The sequence below is a fragment of the Melopsittacus undulatus genome, chromosome 1 (assembly GCF_012275295.1).
Source record: "Melopsittacus undulatus isolate bMelUnd1 chromosome 1, bMelUnd1.mat.Z, whole genome shotgun sequence".
Classification (NCBI taxonomy): domain Eukaryota; kingdom Metazoa; phylum Chordata; class Aves; order Psittaciformes; family Psittaculidae; genus Melopsittacus; species Melopsittacus undulatus.
In genome coordinates this window covers 54,778,536-54,796,037 of record NC_047527.1, presented here as the reverse complement: position 1 = coordinate 54,796,037, position 17,502 = coordinate 54,778,536, and the positions used below count along the sequence as shown (strand labels likewise).

The 17,502-nt window shown below is 38.7% G+C and overlaps 1 protein-coding gene across 4 annotated transcripts; it reads left to right on the top strand.

Annotated features, from left to right (window-relative positions):
* Window position 1: 1 nt before the first annotated feature.
* On the top strand, window positions 2-16,679 carry FAM210A (family with sequence similarity 210 member A). 4 transcript variants are annotated; one of them, XM_031052961.2, is made up of 7 exons: window positions 2-168; window positions 1,408-1,515; window positions 4,300-4,375; window positions 9,923-10,045; window positions 11,239-11,711; window positions 13,864-13,975; window positions 15,492-16,679. In XM_031052961.2, exons 5-7 carry the CDS (start codon window positions 11,263-11,265, stop codon window positions 15,789-15,791), a joined length of 861 nt encoding a protein of 286 aa, XP_030908821.1. In that variant the 5' UTR covers window positions 2-168; window positions 1,408-1,515; window positions 4,300-4,375; window positions 9,923-10,045; window positions 11,239-11,262; the 3' UTR covers window positions 15,792-16,679. The 4 variants fall into 4 exon arrangements, with proteins under 4 accessions (XP_030908821.1, XP_030908822.1, XP_030908819.1 ...); XM_031052962.2 differs by lacking the exon at window positions 4,300-4,375 and having other exon boundaries at window positions 9,926-10,045; XM_031052959.2 differs by lacking the exon at window positions 4,300-4,375.
* Window positions 16,680-17,502: the final 823 nt, after the last annotated feature.

Below are 17,502 nucleotides of genomic sequence, written 5' to 3'. Positions count from 1 at the left end.
CCCACCGGGCCTCAAGGTGATGGTGGGGACGGGCCGTGCTGCACGTTGCCCTGCCGCGCACGCGGGCCGGGCGTGGTGACGGGCGCCGCGGGCGTTGGGGAACCCGCTGCGCGGTGTGTCTTATGGCGCAGGGCCCGTGAGGTGCAGGAGCTGTCTCTGGGACACGAGGTACCCATACAGTGGGGCCGACGGGGAACGGCGACCCCCGGAGATACCCTAGTCGGGCGGCGGTGGGGGAAAGGGGCAGAGCGCGGCCGGTGGTGGCCGCGGTAGCCGGTGGGGAGCGGCAGGGCCCGCCGCCACGGGTGCCTGCAGGCCGGGCAGGTTTTGCAGTTGCGGGGATCGGGCTGCCTTGCTCGTGGCCGGTGGGGACGGTCGGCTCGGAGCTCTGCGCCTTTCCCCCGGCCGCTTGCTCTTTACCAAGCAAAGGGGGGCGTGTTGTTTGGTGTGAAAAATGGCTGCCGCGAGTCTCTGACAAGTTGTACCGTTAAAGGGCTGTAGTTAGGTTGTGTTCCTTTGGGTGTTGCTGTCCTGAGGCACCTGGTTCTGTGCGTGTCTGGACTTTTTAGACTACTTAAAGTGGCTGTACATATGTTTTCTTGCGTAAAAAATGTTTTGCACGGATGTTACGTGACTGTGGCATGTAACAAGTACAAGCAAAAGGCTGGTTTCCCGGAGCAGGAGAATCTCAAAATTGAGAAGTCTGATTTTTCCCTTCTCTTACCAGTTCACTAGTAAAACTATGTTTACTTGCTCGTCCTGAACTTTCAGCACTTTTTTTTTCTCTTATCTTTCATAAGGACTAGTTATAGAGACCTCTGAATCCATCGGAGGCATAGTGGCTGGCTGTGAACAGAACACAGCCCTCTTGGCAAAGTTACTTATAGTTCTCGTTAGTAATCTGCTTCTGGTAGTTAACTATGAGAGTTATCCAGGGAGTCAGACCGGGAAGTCTTTATGATGGAAGGATATTTCTGGAAGAAATTTAGTTAAAGTTGTTAAGTCAAATATGGTTTTATGCCAGGTATTACAAACTACGTGTTCAGCTTAATTTATGTACGGTTCTGAAATGCCTTCTATAAGCTGGCCCAAAACAGAAAGTGTTACTTTAGAAGGCAGTACATGTAGTGACCTAGAGTTCCTTGCCAAAACTAGTCCTGAACTGAAAGTTCTACCTAAACCCCAAGATGTTATTGCTGCTACAAGTATAAACATAAAATGACTTGCCAGAGTTTTGCTGCTTTAGAGGCAGATAGGTAACAGTTTCTTCACTTGGAATGTGTCGTTAACTTGTATGACTTGCAGCTGTTTCTGTGTGGGAAATGTATGGACACAGGATAATGCATTCCAACATCCATCCCCTCCTATGAGGCTGACAGCAGGTGTTTTATCTTTTTTCTGTTTAAGGTATAAGGGTTATGACTGGTCTCTGTGGCAACATTGTTGAACTGCTGCACTTGCTGCTTGAGAAGCACTTCCACCAAGGAGGACAAAAAATATCATGTGATGATTTGGGTAGGTGGATGTCAGGTGGCTTGGACATGGCAAAAACTGAGTAGGCAAATTCAGGCTGTTTAAAGAGTACATAAGATACTGTATTGCATGACTGTCTACAGATCTACTTCACAGACTGTAGTAGCTGCTAAGAAAAGATTTGATCTGGTTTTGGATTTTAAAGGGACCGGTGTAATTCTGCTGCTGTAGATGACCTAGTTCTGTCTGTGTATGCTTACAGGCATCACCAAGAAACTGAAACTGGTTTTGCAAGACTGAGTTCTTGGTGTCCCTTTATCTCTGATAACAGCCCTCAGTTTGCATATTGACATATTTCTGGATCTGTTGGAAGTTCTGATTAGCCTTGAAAATAAGGCCACAGTAAATTCAATTGCAAAAGCAGAAAAAGCACTGATATTTAAAATGTAAAACTGCTAGTTGAATCCATAATACTCCTTGCAATGGGTTATTTGGCAGGTTAGAAAGAAGATCCAACATAGTTCTTGGTGTTGATGAACACCATCTGGTGAACCCAGATAGTTGAAGCTGAACTTCTTTGAAAGTTAGATATTGATGCAAATTCGACATCCATCAGCAATATTTCAGTATTAAGAATGCAGTAAAATCACTGGAACAGAAGTCTCGGCCCAAAACATGATTGAGGTCTTCCTGGACAGTAAGGTATCATCACAATAGATCATAAAGATCTTACCTTGATAGTCTGGTAGGTAACTACCTAGTTCCATGACATTAGATCAACTTCAGGGTCAGGGATTCTTAATGACTATGAATTACCTCTAGTATATTCTTTGACTTAAGACGTACAGATTGTGCAGTATGGTGATAACAACAGTAAGAAAAGATTACTGTTCAAGTTACAGGACTCTCTTAATTTTTAAGTTTTGGATCATGATACCTCAGAAAACAGAGATTATTCTTTGTGTATCTGTCACTATAAGAAACAGTAAGAGTAAAAAGTTATTTGGTTAAAAAGATCCTTATGGTCAATTGTGATAGCTTCTTAACTTCATCTGGTCTTGAAGGTAACAGTACAGGTGTATCAAAATGAAGGACCTGTGTTGGGCTTAAGAATGTATCACTTCAGTCTGTCAGGAACATAATGGTCTAACCAGATATTAGTAGGCCAGATTGGTGTGCTTAGTTATGTCAGTCCTCCCATTTCTTGTCTGTCTTGGTAAACAAGCAGTTAAGGACATAACTGGCTTTACAGCAGCTCTATAAGCCTCTTCCAAAAGTGGTTGGTCAAAGAGTTGAGTAGAATGTGAGGGCAGTTATCTTACAGAGTCATAGAACAGTTAGGGTTGGAAAGGACCTTAAGATCATCTAGTTCGAACCCCCCTGCCATGGGCAGGGAAACCTGCCACTAAACCGTGTCACCCAAGGCTCTGTCCATCCCGGCCTTGAATACTGCCAGGGTTGGAGCATTCACACCTTTCCTGGGCAACCCATTCCAGTGCCTCACCACCCTCACAGTAAAGAACTTCTTCCTTATAGCCAATCCAAACTTCTCCTGTTTAAGTCTGAACCCATTACCCCTTGTCCTGTCACTGTAGTCCCTAATGAAGAATCCCTCCCCAGCATCCTTATAGCCTCCCTTCAGGTACTGGAAGGCTTCTATGAGTTCTCCAGGCTACATCTTTTACCTGTAACAGTAGTGCTTAGCCCCAACATATGCCAGTCACTTAACTACTTGCTCTTAAATTTTTGTAGATTCAAAAGCTGGTTTTGCTGATGTTAAAATTGAATGGCATCTTAGTGTAGGACTTTCTGATGGAGTGATGTTTCTGTGCTGAAACCCAAGCCTTGGGCTTTGTTATTCACATCTCATATAATGCAGTGTGCAGTCACAGGGTTCCTTTCTGAGTCTGAACACAGCAATGTAGTAAATCTGCTACTTTACATTCTGAGTGGAAGCATTATTAGGGTCCTATTACTGAAGTCCCGTCAGAGTTCCTTCTGGTGTAAAGACAGCTCTGTGAGTGATGCTATTTTGGACACTTGTAGGTGGCATCATTTGTTGCTTCCATGGCTAGCAACATTAGCAGTTGTGTTCACTAGGCAATAGATGCCATGAAAGGCATTAAATTTAATAGTGAGCTAGAAAGTTTATCTGCTCCGGTATCAAGACCTTAATAAAAATAATACCACTTTCATAGGAACTGTTCATACTCATTTGTAGAGAACATGGGGAATAGCATTTACTAAAAATTAGATGAAGAGTGTGGTTTTTAGCATGTGTGTGTTCTGTAAATGTTATGATCAGCACCTTCACACATAATTTTTCAAGATACTCTGATTGATACTACACATATTTTCCCATATGCGCAAGTTTGAACTCACAACAGAGAATTCAACACTTACTTTGAATATTTAGAAAAGATTTATATTGGAAATGAACGTCTGCCAACAGTAATTCTGCTAGGAGATGAATGTTCTGTATTTTTTGCTGGGAAAAATGACAGCTTTTCAGCTTAGAAATGTGAAATAAATGTGTTGAGAGAATAAAAGAAAGAAATCTTGAACCTAATGCTTCCAGAATGTGAATTCTGTTCTTACTGAAGCAGGGAGGGAGAAAGGAGGGGAAGGGGCTGGTTTACACTTACTCCTACTTTGTTTCTAATTGGCAGGCTTCAGAGCTTTTCTTTGAAGATGTGTTTTGAAAGTCTTAGAAGAACTTTGGGTGTATTTGTTAGGGTAAAGACTTACTACTTATTGAGGATTGTTGTTTTAAGTGCTTTGTAAAATTGTTACATAGTATAATTGGCATTTAAAATATTATTACAGCCCATACTGCTGATCACGGTTGGGTTATGGAGGGAAGAGACACAGGACACGGACACAAGGCCTGCAAAGATCCAAGGTGACAAAAATGACATTTATCATGGCTAGAAAAGAAACCATTTTGGTAGTCACAATAGAAGATGAGGCAAGAAGCCGTACAAAGTTGATGTGAAGATCTGAGTTTAAGCATATCCTTAATAAATGCAGAGTATCTCCAGTTGTTTCATTAGACTTTTCAGGTATAAATATTTGATTGTAACTCCAAGAGCTGCTTAAATACTATAATCTAAATTGTATATGGCAGCAAAGTCCTGGGTGAGCAGAAAGATTATGAATTAAGAAAAGAGCTTGGCTACTAGAATCCAAAGTAAGAATAGCAGAAATTCTTGAGCAAGGTGGAGTTCAGTTTTGACTTCAATCTTTTGACTGTTATTGATAGCTCTTCTAGTGAAGAGAGATGTGCGCAGGAGCTCTGAACTCTAAAGAAAGGTAGCAGAACTTCATAAAAGAGATTATCTTAATCCTCAAGGTGTAACTAATAGTTATGTTTATAATGCCTTCTAGCATGTCTTATAATGTAGTCAGAACTCTTGAGATGCTCAGCGAAAGTTAAGAGATGAGGGGTCTGACAAAGTTCAGTGAACCATGGAGAGGGGAGAGCCAAAGAGATTTTTAAACAGTGTTTCAGTGAGGTGTAGAAAAGCGGTCTGTGAGTTTGTGTGTTTGTGTTTTAGCATCTGACCCCTCACCAGTGCAGTTGTGGGTTTGGTTGGTTTTGTGTTTTTTTTTCTTTTTTTGCTCTCCTGAAAGAATTCAAAGCCACATGCAGGAAACTGCTGACATGAGGCTTCCTTATGTGAACAACCTTTCACAACCCCTTTTAGTCATTTAGTAGAAACTTCACACTGCTTTGTAAACCCACACCCCACCACACACACTCCTCCGTGTTAATTATCCTCTGACAGAAAAACACAAGTGTTTTGAGTGGAATGAACTAAGGGTATGTTGGGAGACAAGAGGCTATTAGGAGTTGCTTGGGAAAGTTATTACATATGAGTAGAATAAAAAGAAGAGAGAATTAGATCTTATTTTATCATTAGCCTAAAGTGAAAGGTAATATGCAGAAAGGCAAAATAATAAGCAGAGAAGTACAATCCTGGTTTTGAACTAATGAAGGGCTTTTTTAAAAAAAAAAAAATCTTTTTAGCATAGATGTATATGCCTATTTTTAAGCTTAGTTAACGTGTAAAAGCATAACTTCTCTAACTTGCTTATTGCAGATGTATCATTAGGGGGGAAAACAGACAGAAAAAAATCAAATCAGAAAGCACTTTAAAAGGCAAGGGTTTTTTTTCCTTCTCCTTCCCTTGACATGTGCCTATTGTTTTGGAGGGCTCTGGGCCAACATAGAACATGATCCAGCAAATTTACACTTGCTGAAAGGAAAACTGTGGAGAGCAGAGACCTTTTGTAATAAAAGAGGTGTACTTACATAAAAGTTCAGTAGAGGGCAGAATGAAACTTCTGAATGAAGAAACCCAGTACACCTCCAGGGCAAAGCAGGAAAATAGTTGAAAGATGGAGTAGCACTGGTTATTAAAAATATAGTTCTGAAGAGCAAAAAGTGCCATAAATGTTTGTGATGTTTTCTTTTAGAAGAATTGGAGAGTCCATTCACACTTTAAATAACATTTAGCTGTGTGCTTAAAATCTAATGCATTCCTATATGGAAGTAAATGGGGATACTGTCATGTTGACTGGGTGCAGATCAGCTGTTAAGCCTCCTGTTTAGCCTTCCAGATCTGTAACTCAACACACAGGCATTGCATTAGGTTCTCCTGCTGTGCCTTCTGGATCCAATGTTCAGATTCCATAAATGTCTACAAGAACTTTTATTCTTCCTAAGGCTACTTTCTCTTGTGCTTTCTAGTAGTTCCATATCTAAAGATTGCTGTGTGTGTAAAGACCATATCAAGGTTTGTTCTACTTTGTTGACTTCACTGAATTTATTTTAGTAAGAACAAGAGTATTTTAGATAAAGTAAGGCTAAACAAGTTGTTGGCTTGAATCCGCTTACGTCAGTATTGAGATGTAGTAATATAATCAATTTTAAAGTTATAGCATAGTGTTTACTGAGTGAAGATATTAGAGATTAGAAGTGGTGGAGGTGGGATAGGACTAATATTTTAGGGTATTTTGGTAAACGAGTTTACTTACTTTGCATTTTTCCCTTTAACTTAAAATGTGGTGTTGTGGTTTTAGTTCTAAATAGTAAACAAGATTAGATAGCTAGTGATGCCAAAGCTTCAAGTTATAACCAGGTTTCTTAGTTTAGAGATTGTATTAGGGGCACTGCTATAACAATAAAAGCCAAAATATAAAATACTTATTCATACACTCTAAAAATACTAAAACAAAGAATAAGAAGTGTTTGTACGCTGCCATTTTCCCATTCATTGGTAGTGACTGCATGCTGTGATGGAGAGGATTTCTGAAAAATTGGTTTGTGGCCTTTCAGAATTCTGTATGTGTGACCCAGAAGCCTCAAAGTTTGCTTGGTTTTACACTAAAAATTACAAAAATGTTAATCAGTTCTCTGTTCTTGTAGAAAGGTCCCTTGGGAGTGAAAAAAAGCTCCTGGATTTTCATTGGGAACTCTCCTGTGGTATAATTAATGTTCTTTTTTTAAACAGTAGTAGAACAAGTAAAAATGTTTTAAAGTCATCCATATTTGTGTATTGTATCCAGACTGTTTCTGGTAGAACTGAGAAAATACGCCAGTGTGTTCTACATATAGTACACCCTCAGATGCTTTTTGACCTCTTTTACAAAAGAACTTACACTAAAGCTTTTGCCATGTTATATCTACCCACATTCTTGTCTTTTAACTTCTCTGTTAGCTAAAAAAACCTTATTTGTAACAGGGTAAGTATTTTTATACAAATTACCCCAATGAAAGTTTCATTGGCAGCATCTCTGGCATGATTTCACTTTCCAGCAGCAAATATCCATAGCAGCCTTCTCTGTACCTATATTGGCCTGGCTTATTACTTCTGTGTTTTCCAATGATTCTTTGTTTTGTTTTTCCTGTAAGACACATCCAAACATATGAATTTGTGGTAGTCACATAGACCAACTCTGATACTAAAAGATTCTGAGCTTTTAGTGTCCCCAGGAACAAAAGCATGTCTAATCTCTACTTCCTAGTAATCACTGGAAGGCAAAGGTTTAGCAAATTCAAGAGATCAAGTACTCCTGCAGTACATCAGGCCTATGTCAAAGTGAATTGTAATGGAAGTACAAGAGTTTGCTAAACAAAACATCTAGCATAGTAATGAGAAGCTGATCTTTTCCATAAGAGGCCACTAGAGCACTCCCTTTAAGTCTGAGGGCTTGCCATGAGACAGAGGTGCTTCAGGAACTAAATTGATGTCCAAGAATCCCAACCAGGTTTATGCCCTGAACAGCCAAGATCTCTTTAGCTCAGTTTACAGCCAGCTGGAGATATCACCAGTTGGCCAGAATATGACAGCACTGAAGAGGAGACCTTATCCCAGATGTGTGTGTATCATTTCATAGTTTGGCATACTAGCATCTGTTCAGTCACCACATGAGATTCTTACAGCAGAGAACATCTATGTTTGTTCTTTGACAGCTCAGTGTTTTGTTGTTTTGGTTTTTTTTTCCTTGTGATACTTCTAAAAGAAATTTAATTTAGAAACCTAAGATGCTTAAAACAGTTTCTGCTCCCCACCTCTCTACTGCCTTCCCTCACAGAATTCTCCTGCCACAGACTGGCTGCTTTTCTACCTGGTTATCTGAAGCTTCTGTCTTTTTCTGAGTCTTTGCAGTATGGTGCAACAGGATGGGCAAAAAAAAATACACACACTGAAATGAAGAAACAACTTTTGATAAGTCACTAGATGGAATTTTGGATACCATTTAGCTTACTGTGTTAACTTCCTTAGAGTAGGGTAATTTCTTTAAGAAAAGTATTATACTTTATACATAGGCTGATGCTCTTACCCTAGGTGGTTAGGGAACCTTCCCTTTGACCAGCCAGGTCCTGCATCATGGAGAAAATATCCTTTAGTTAATGAGCTCCAAGTCCATCTGAGGATATAGTGGGGGGAGGGAAAAGTCTCATGGCAAGTATTGTCAGTGGCCTTGGTAGTTCTCATCTTTAAAGGGAGCAGAGGCCTTTAAACTAATTTATTAATTACAACTATGTTAGCTGTGGGCTGATAAGTGTTAAACATAGTAGTGACCCAATGCTTGTTTGCATAAAGATGAATTCTCACCTGCCCCAGGTGCCATTTCATGCCCCAATGTTCTGCAGCAATTGCAGTGTATCAGAGGTGTGGTATGGTACTACTTTTGTGCCATCAGGTAGGTGCTGGACAGCAAAAACTAGCAATGCTGTTCTGAGAAATGGTGCTATATGTGCTACATAAAAATGAGAAAATTCAGAAATACTTAGTTTCTTGCTTCTGTACAGAAGAATGAGCTCCTTCCAAGGCTGTCAGAATGCAGAGTTCTGTTAATAACATTGATGAACCAAAATCAGAGTGCTAGCATGGTTTCCCCCATGCTGTATGGTGGCAATTTTAAAAGCTCATTTGGAACAGGTTTTTCAGTAGGGTACCATCCACTGAAAGTAGATGAATGGTAGAAGTCTGACTCAAGAGCTCTGGATTCTTATAGATGGATAGTTACCTTTGCCAAGTCTACTGGCTGGATATTACGAAAATCTACTTAGGGTCTGATGTTCAGTGTTGTGTACTATTGGTGAGAGGGGAAAATAGTCCTCTGTGGAGAGTGTTATCCCTCAGGAAAGGAGCTTAAGTGGAAGCAATATAGTTGTCTTCTTCCAGTTTGTTGTTATGATTTCTATAAATCAGTAATGTAGTTGGTCTGTGACAGAATGCCGTCTTAACACTTGAGCTTTGCAGAGCGTTTTCACTGCTTTTTGTTTGGGGAAGCATTTAGATCTGAGAAGTCAGCAAGAATGTCTGCTGCTTGTAAAACTAGAGGTACCACATGCAGTTGTTGCTTCCAATGAATTCCTACAGAAGACTGACTCATTGAGAGGCAGTACCTGTACCTGATTTACTGTTCTATAAGCAGCAGTACTCCTATGCTCCCAGTGAGTTCATGACTCAACAGAACCCAGTAACTGCTTGTTCACAAAAGACAAGTGTTCCTTTTTTCCCCCCGATGATGCAATACCTCCTGTTGGTATGAGTGTAACAAAAGTGAATGTCTATGTTTCACGTGCGCCATTGAGGTTCCTGGGGAGTTTGAAACCATTCCTCACATCAAACATTGTAATTTTAGTAATTGCAATTAATACAAGCACAACAATAGCATGAAAATACCTAGAAAACATACAGGCAGGAATGATCTAACAGATGAATTTTCTCTTGGAAGGAAACAGTAATTCAGAGTTGAGGAACTTCTAAGTTACACAGGAAAAAAAAAACCTCCCATTAGTGTGTCAGTATTTGAAGGGGAATTTATACCAACAGTTTCTTCAGTAAGCAAGGTTTCAGGCTCACCAAATAGCTTCTTAATACTAGTGTGCTTTTATTGCCATTTCTCTAAACATGCCTTTTTTCTACTTTAGCAGAGACATCCATATATTCAAAACATCTATTTGAGAAGTGGAGAACTAGTGGAAAAGTTGCAACTTTTTGAAGATAGAAGCCTTACTGTATTTCTCTTGTTCATATCTGGAAAGTAATAAAGGGTATGTATGGCTTAATTATTTTTCTTTAACTCCTGCCTATGTTATGAAGTATCAGCAGCCTAGACAAATTCACTGTCAAAACACCTGATCTAAATAGAGGCTATATGTGAAGGGAAGCAGATGAAAATGACAGTGGAATTTCAATTAAATTTGAATGATTTCTAGTTTGGATCAAAAATTGGTATGGTAATTAAAGTAAAGGCATCAGGAAGATTGAAAAGTTGTAATATAACTGATTTAACTGGCATTTGTTACATGAAATCAATGAGTCTTAACTTTTTTTGGAGGGAAAGAAAATTAGTTCTATAATTTGCAGTCATTGTAAAAAGGAAAGGAGAAAGCATATAATTCACTAGTTTGAAGCATGCATTTTGGGGGGAACGTGTGATGGCTTGATGTCTGTACATGTCAAACAAAATTCCTCTCTTGTGGGGTATCTCTCAGTGGTTCATTTGAACTTTCAGGAATACCCGTTAAGTATTCAAAATCATAAAGTTAACTGGGTTATCCACAGTTTTAAAATATTCTTTGCATTGTAATATTTTGTAAACTGTAGTTCATTTTGCTGTTGTTAATACATGATAGTCAACAGTACCATCCCCCTTCTTAACAGATGTGTATGGGCAGGCTGTTATGGATAGGTTTGTTACTGTTAAGGTTATTGATTGATTCTTATTATTTTTTTTTTTTACTGTGAACTCTGTTCAAAAGAATGTATAGAGTATAGAACATGAAAGGTTACATCAAAACTAAAAATATTGACACTGAAAATTAATTAATTGTACATCAGGTTGTTCATACTACATTCACTTACGCTCAAACTCTTAGTTGCTACTAGAAGTGCATTTTCAAGGGTAACTTTTCAATAACTGTGTTACATTATCAGATAAAAGCAGTAGATAGCCCTAGACATCCAAAAATGTTTTTTAGAGAGTAGAACAAGCATTTTAGCTGTGAGGAGCAGAGTGTGTTAAGTGAAGGGGCCATTTTAGTTCAGAGTGCTAAAGAAGAGTGTTTTAAAATTATCTGATTAATACAGGTAACAATTTCTGAAAAAGCAGATAGTGCACACCTTTTAGAGCAGAAGAATAGAAAGCAATGTAAAATCTGAGAGTTTTGAGTGGCGTTGGAGGAAATAGATTATTGAAATGCAATTTGTTTACTTTTTTTTTTTCCTTGTTTCCCCTCTACAGAAACCTCAGCCACAGTTCAGCAAAATGCAGCGGAATCTGTTCCACACTGCGGCTCAGCTGGCACATGGGACATGCTTGGTTCTTCCTCGCATTGGTATCTTTCAGTGCTTAAAAGGACAATCAGTGTTGTCTAATATTGGATGCAAAGTGATTTTGGCACTGGACCCTCCTAAACGATGTCTTCATGCAGGTGCAGCATGCTTTGCCTCAAATAAAAGTGCTTCTTCATCACAGCCAGCAAACAGTCCTCACAAAGTACTAGAAGAGAGAAATCATGTGACTTCAGCCACTGTTACACCCAAGCAGAGCCCTATAGAATCCGATTCTTCAGAACCTGATCCATTACAAGACAAATCAATTAGTCTTGTTCAGAGATTTAAGAAAACTTTTAAACAGTATGGAAAAGTCATGATTCCAGTGCATCTTGTGACTTCCACTGTGTGGTTTGGATCCTTCTACTATGCAGCCATGCAGTAAGTTGATATTTTGTCGCAGTGCCCAGTATTGCTGTTGAATTGAGACTGACTTTTGCAAGTGAAGGGAAATATAAATTATTATTATGTTAAAAAGTGAATCTATACATAATAGAGAAATGAGGGTACATTTTTATTTGAAGCATAAAATTAATGTCAGAAGTATACAGGATTCATGAGTGTCATGTACACACCATTATCATGCAGTTATTGCTGTGTGCTAAGTATGTTGGTAACATTTGAAAGAATTATCTTCTCCCCAGAAGATGCATGGATGCAAACAGCATTGAAATTATTAGTAAACTCTCACAAGGTAAAGATAGGGATTTCCAATCCTGATTTCATAATGCTAGGTGAGATCATTATAGACCTATTCTTTTTTTTGTTGTTGGACTTGAGGGTCGTTTCATTGCTGCCTTTCCCCCTTCATCCTCAATCCTGTCTCATCATTGGGCTTCCATGTTGTTCACCTCACTCTGAGCTCCTCACAAGCCATGTGTATCTTTTCCCTTTTACTTCTGTTTCTTGTCTTTCCTGCCTTACACTGAAAAATTGCTACTGTAGGCCAGACTTGTTAATTGAAAGTTAAATATTTGTGTGGCTAAAAGAAAAAATAGGAATTAACTATTCTAGCTTTAGTTTTTTTTCAGCTATATTATATGCCAGATACTGTTCTGGAAAATGTGGTGTATTGGGGAAAAAAAAAAACCTATATCAGATATGAGCTGCTAGTCAGATGAAATAGGGTTTATCTATCTGCAAATGGTTTGCTAAATATCAGTAAATGTTTATCTCTGGATTGCTAGTGTTGTATATTTAATAATAGAAAGCATGAAACAATGGTAGTTTGTGGTGGTAAAGATGGGGCTTAGACATCAGAATGCCTTACCACACAAGTGTTTGTTTTAGTTACTCTAACCAGCTGGCATAATTGCCCTTTCTGGGAGCTATAGATCCAAATGTCATTCTAAATTTAGCTCGTGTCCGAGGAATAAAGGTCTTGAGCTATAAAAATATTTTGGTTTGGAAGAATTCAGGTTGATGCTTACATCCAGGCATTTCAAACTGAGTGAAAATTGCTTTCTTGAAACAATGGAGTTAGTGGCTAAAATAAGTATTTGATGGATCAAAACAACTGGAATATTTAGCTGGAAAGTAATTATAACAAAGCCTCAGTTTGTCATGCCACAGGAGCAGCACCCTCTTGAAGTGGAAAAATAACGTTCAGAATGCCTGCTCATGGTATGAGACCAAACAGTGGTGGTTTATGAAATAACACAGTTAATGCTGTCTTTCAGATCTTACTGTCTCCATTTTCTGTTCTGGGGATAGGCTTTCAGATTGTAGCTTTTAGTAATTTACTGTCTGCTGTTGTTCCTAATGTTAAAGTACACACATGCAGAAGAATGCTTAAAATATTAGTACCAGTGGGTAAAGATATACTAATAATAAATACTACATCTCTAAATATTGGAAAGTTAGGTCTTCTATAAATGCATTCTGCAGTAGCTTTCTACTGTAATGTAAAGATGAGCTGTCTGGGGTTTTTTTATTTAGTGCTGATGTTCGCTTCCCTGGTTTTCAATCTGAAAGAAATTGTGATAGGAGCTCCCTCCACCCGTCTTGACAAGGTAGAACAACTGGGCACAAAACCCCTGAAGTCTTGTCCATATAACATGTCACTTCCTCTTCTTTTGCCACATTCAATTTGTTTGGTATATTTGAAAGTGAATAGTGGACACTGGAGTATGGATTCTGTGCTTCTGGGCATGCTTCAGACTAGTCTGAAATTTTAAAAAGAAAACAAAAAGTTAATTTTAGGCAAAACAGAACATGAAGTAGAACCTGCACAACTGGAGCCTGAGTCTTACCACCATAATATCTACTTACCTCCAAACACAATAAACTGGGACACAGGTAAGTTAGTAGTTACTGAGGCCAACAGGGATAATATAAATGGGTCACATCTAGGAATGCTGAAAAGAATTTTAATTTGCCTATATGTACAGAAATATAAATCCTGTAAGTACATTGCTCAGCTGAAACAATATCAAATTGCAAAGTTGGTATAATAAATAATGGAAATAGTAGTATAAATCACTGCTTAGGTTTCAAATTCCAATTTAGGTTGCCAATTTTTCCTCTTTTATAGAGGCGTGAACATTGTTCCGTTCCTAGAGTTGATTGGCTTACCAGACACCGTGGTGAACATCCTGAAAAATTCCCAGAGTGGAAATGCACTAACCGCATATGCATTGTATAAAGTAAGTATAATTACAATTTGTAAATAAGCTCTAAATCTTGCCTGGTGAACTAAACAGGGTTTACTTGTTTACAGCAGAAGGAATTACTAGTGTTTTCTGTCTTTGATAATTACACATACTTGAGCATTCATTTTGTAGTAAAAATAGTCACATGCAAGTTTGTAGAATCATAGAGTAGTTAGGGTTGGAAAGGACCTTAAGATCATGTAGTTCCAGCCCCCTTGCCATGGCCAGGGACACCTCCCACTAAACCATGTCACCTAAGACTCCATCCAGCCTGGCCTTGAACACTGCCAGGGATGGTGCCTTCACCACTTCTTTGAGCAACCTGTTTTAGTGCCTCAGCACCCTCACAGTAAAGAACTTCTTCCTTATATCTAATCTGAACTTCCCCTGTTTATAGAGGCTCTATCTCTTTAAGGAGTTTATCTGTATTTCTAAAATAACTTGTTTGCTGCAGAATTATTCTCTGCCCTCAGAGATTTTAATTACAATCAAGTTATTCCTCTCTGTCCCTGATGTAATTAACATGGATAAAGAGGTAAACCCTAAACACCTTACGATTTCCAGATGAAAGTGCAGTTATTTTTATCCTAGAGGATTCACTAGTTTGTCTTCCTACCTTAGCTCTCCACCATTGTCAAGTACTTCAGTTGCCCGTTGGAATCAGTTACATTCAGGTTTGGGTCTCTGTTGTGCACAGTCTGTTAGCGAAACATGTCAGACCATGCAAAACCAAAATACTTTATTTCCTTCAAATGCCACTCATCAAAACATCACATTTGGAAACTTCTCAACTGGTATTTAAAGGAGTCATTTTCAAAAAGAAAAGAAAACCAGAAAAAGTGAAAGCACTACTCTTGCCAGTTATTCCTGTGCCTAGAGGAAACCAATAAATAAATGTGGTTAAATATAAAGATTTTATTTTAGCTGGGAGATCTGGCAGTGTTGGAAGAAATCTGTAAGATGTGGAAGGCACGAGAATTGAAAATTGTGTAGGCTTTTCTTTGAAGTTCTGAAAGAGCAGGTTAGTCTGTCTGGAGTAACAAACCTGGTTTGTAGCACCTTGGGTTAGTGGACCTTTTAAGGTCTCCTTTAGAGCTCTAGTTTTCTACATGTAAGTCCTAGTTTTGGGCTGAAAGATGCCTATACTCTTGTGAATTTTAGAATTTAAAGCATATCTTCATGTCAGTATTTATTTTTGCTTATGTGGCTGGGTGTTTATATGCAGTCTGTTCTGGATTGTGTTCTGAGATGCCTAATGCATGTCCCACCAGGTGCACAGAAAGGATTTCAGGTTTGGGGGTTTTGTTGTTTTATGAAAATCTAATACCTGTGCTGGCTTTGTCAAAAAATAGGTATTTCTGGGGGAATGCACTGTAAATTGGCCTATTTCCTTATAAATAGAAGAACTTTTTAGTGTCTGATGCTGGCCAAAATACATTCTCAAAAATACCTATTGCTAGATAGTATTGTCCTGTTTTACTTATATGGTGTCCTCTTTGTTTTCTTGAAGATTGCAACTCCTGCCAGATACACTGTGACTTTGGGAGGAACATCCATCACTGTTAAGTATCTACGTAAGCATGGCTACATGTCCACACCACCACCAGTAAAGGAATATATACAAGATAGGATGGAGGAAACAAAGGATAAGATTACAGAGAAGATGGAGGAAACAAAAGGAAAGATTACGGAGAAGATGGGGGAAACAAAAGATAAGATTACAGGGAAGATGGAGGAAACAAAGGATAAGATTACGGAGAAGATACAAGAAACCAAAGATAAAGTTTCATTTAAAAAAATAAAGGAGTAGGAGAAATGCTTAATTTTTGGCTATATCAGACTTAGCACTTTAACCCTTTGTGAGACAGGATATATGAAGTGCACTTCCGAGGTGTTTTTTGTTTTGGTTTTTCCTCTTCTCCCCTTCCGAGACTACAGCTGCTTTGTGGATTTACAATTTCTGGATATTCACCGAGCTTAAAGTTCCCTGAGGGGAGAGGTCGTAATGAGATTTCAACTCGCAGATGAAAAAGTGCATCTTGGATTAGAAGTTTGTATGTCCATTGGTAGTAGTGTTAATGGCTACTCTGTCTTCTCTTTTTTCTATCTCCACCACACACACCCTCCTCCCCATACCCCTTAAAGATAGTTTCTTCCAAAACCCTCTACTTTATTCTTCCATCATAGTGCACAGCCATTACACCATTAGATTGAATCTTCCGTAAATTAGAAGGAAGATTTCTCTCTCCACTGGGAAAGGCAACATATTTTGGTTTTCAGAGTATGTGGACCCAGGCCTCTTCAGTCATGATCATCTCTCAACTTGATGACAGACCATTATCACTGGTACTGCACATGAAGGGGAATCAATGGATTAGCTACTTGGCCTGAATGAATTATAGTGACTGCATTGACTTGAGCTGAGCTGTGATCCTCTGGAGGCTGAGACTATGAGTCTTTCGTGGATGGTGTATCTTTTCAGAAATCTCAACTGAAAGCTCTGAGAGGATGAATTAATCGCAGTAGCCATACTGTCAAGTACACTTTGTTTCCTAAAGTTGATTTACAGTAGAAAATTATTAAATGATATTAAGAATTGTCTATTAAAAATTAGGTTATTTTTTTATCACGTGAAAGTTTACAAAACTGTTCTATTTCTTTTTTTGGAGAAAAAAAAAAGCAAACCAAAACCCTGAATGAGACGTTTACTTGAGAAATGTGTACATTAAGTGGATTTTTAAATACATACAAAATTAAGAGTTAAACTCAAAAGTTCTTCCTCCTATTCAGGCGTCCGTCAGGCTTCGGTAGAACAATTCAACTAAAACAAGCATAATTTCTGAGACAGTCTACCAAACTTTCTTTCCTTCTAGATTTCCTTAGGTCAAACAAATACTCATAGCTGAAGGCTGAAATGCTGTCTCAGAGATGTCATAAAGGACTAAAGTTGGAACTGTTCTATTTGACTGGGCAGGCAGACTGCTCTCTTGGCTTTATTCAAATGCAGTCTAAAGGATGTTTTTCCTATTACAGGTCTCATGTTTTAGCCAGTCTCTTCTGGTGTATCTTGTTTAACAAAGGTGGAGTTTTTGCAGGGGAGTATGGAGAGAAGCAACAGAGCTGAAAGCTGCACTTTGTAAATTACTACAGTAAAATAATTATAGCTGATCAAATATCAGCACTGCCCCACTCTCACATTTTCAGTCAAGTCACAGAGGGCCTCCCTGTGTTTTAGTGAGTTGAACTTCATTAACTTAATTGTGCAGGACTGTGCCTCTTTTCCACATGTCAAATAGTAACTGCAATGTAATGCCTAACTTACAGGGACATTGTGAGGAATAATCATTGTAAATTCGGTGCCCTGAAGATGTAAAGTGCCATGTTTCTGATAAATATTAAAAAAATAATAATCTGTTAACTTGCGTGCTGCTGAGATGAGCACTATTGTAGGACTGGAGTCAATAGATGCTTTTCTTCGTTTCTGTTTAGTGTGCTTCTTACACATCCTTCTGTACACGTTC

Bases quoted from the DNA above. Each gene is read 5' to 3' on its own strand.
- FAM210A (XM_031052960.2), top strand. From the start codon at position 11,263: ATGCAGCGGAATCTGTTCCACACTGCGGCTCAGCTGGCACATGGGACA. The intron at 11,712-13,863 runs GTAAGTTGATAT...CCTCTTTTATAG, and splicing joins TTCTACTATGCAGCCATGCA to AGGCGTGAACATTGTTCCGT. The intron at 13,976-15,491 runs GTAAGTATAATT...GTTTTCTTGAAG, and splicing joins CCGCATATGCATTGTATAAA to ATTGCAACTCCTGCCAGATA.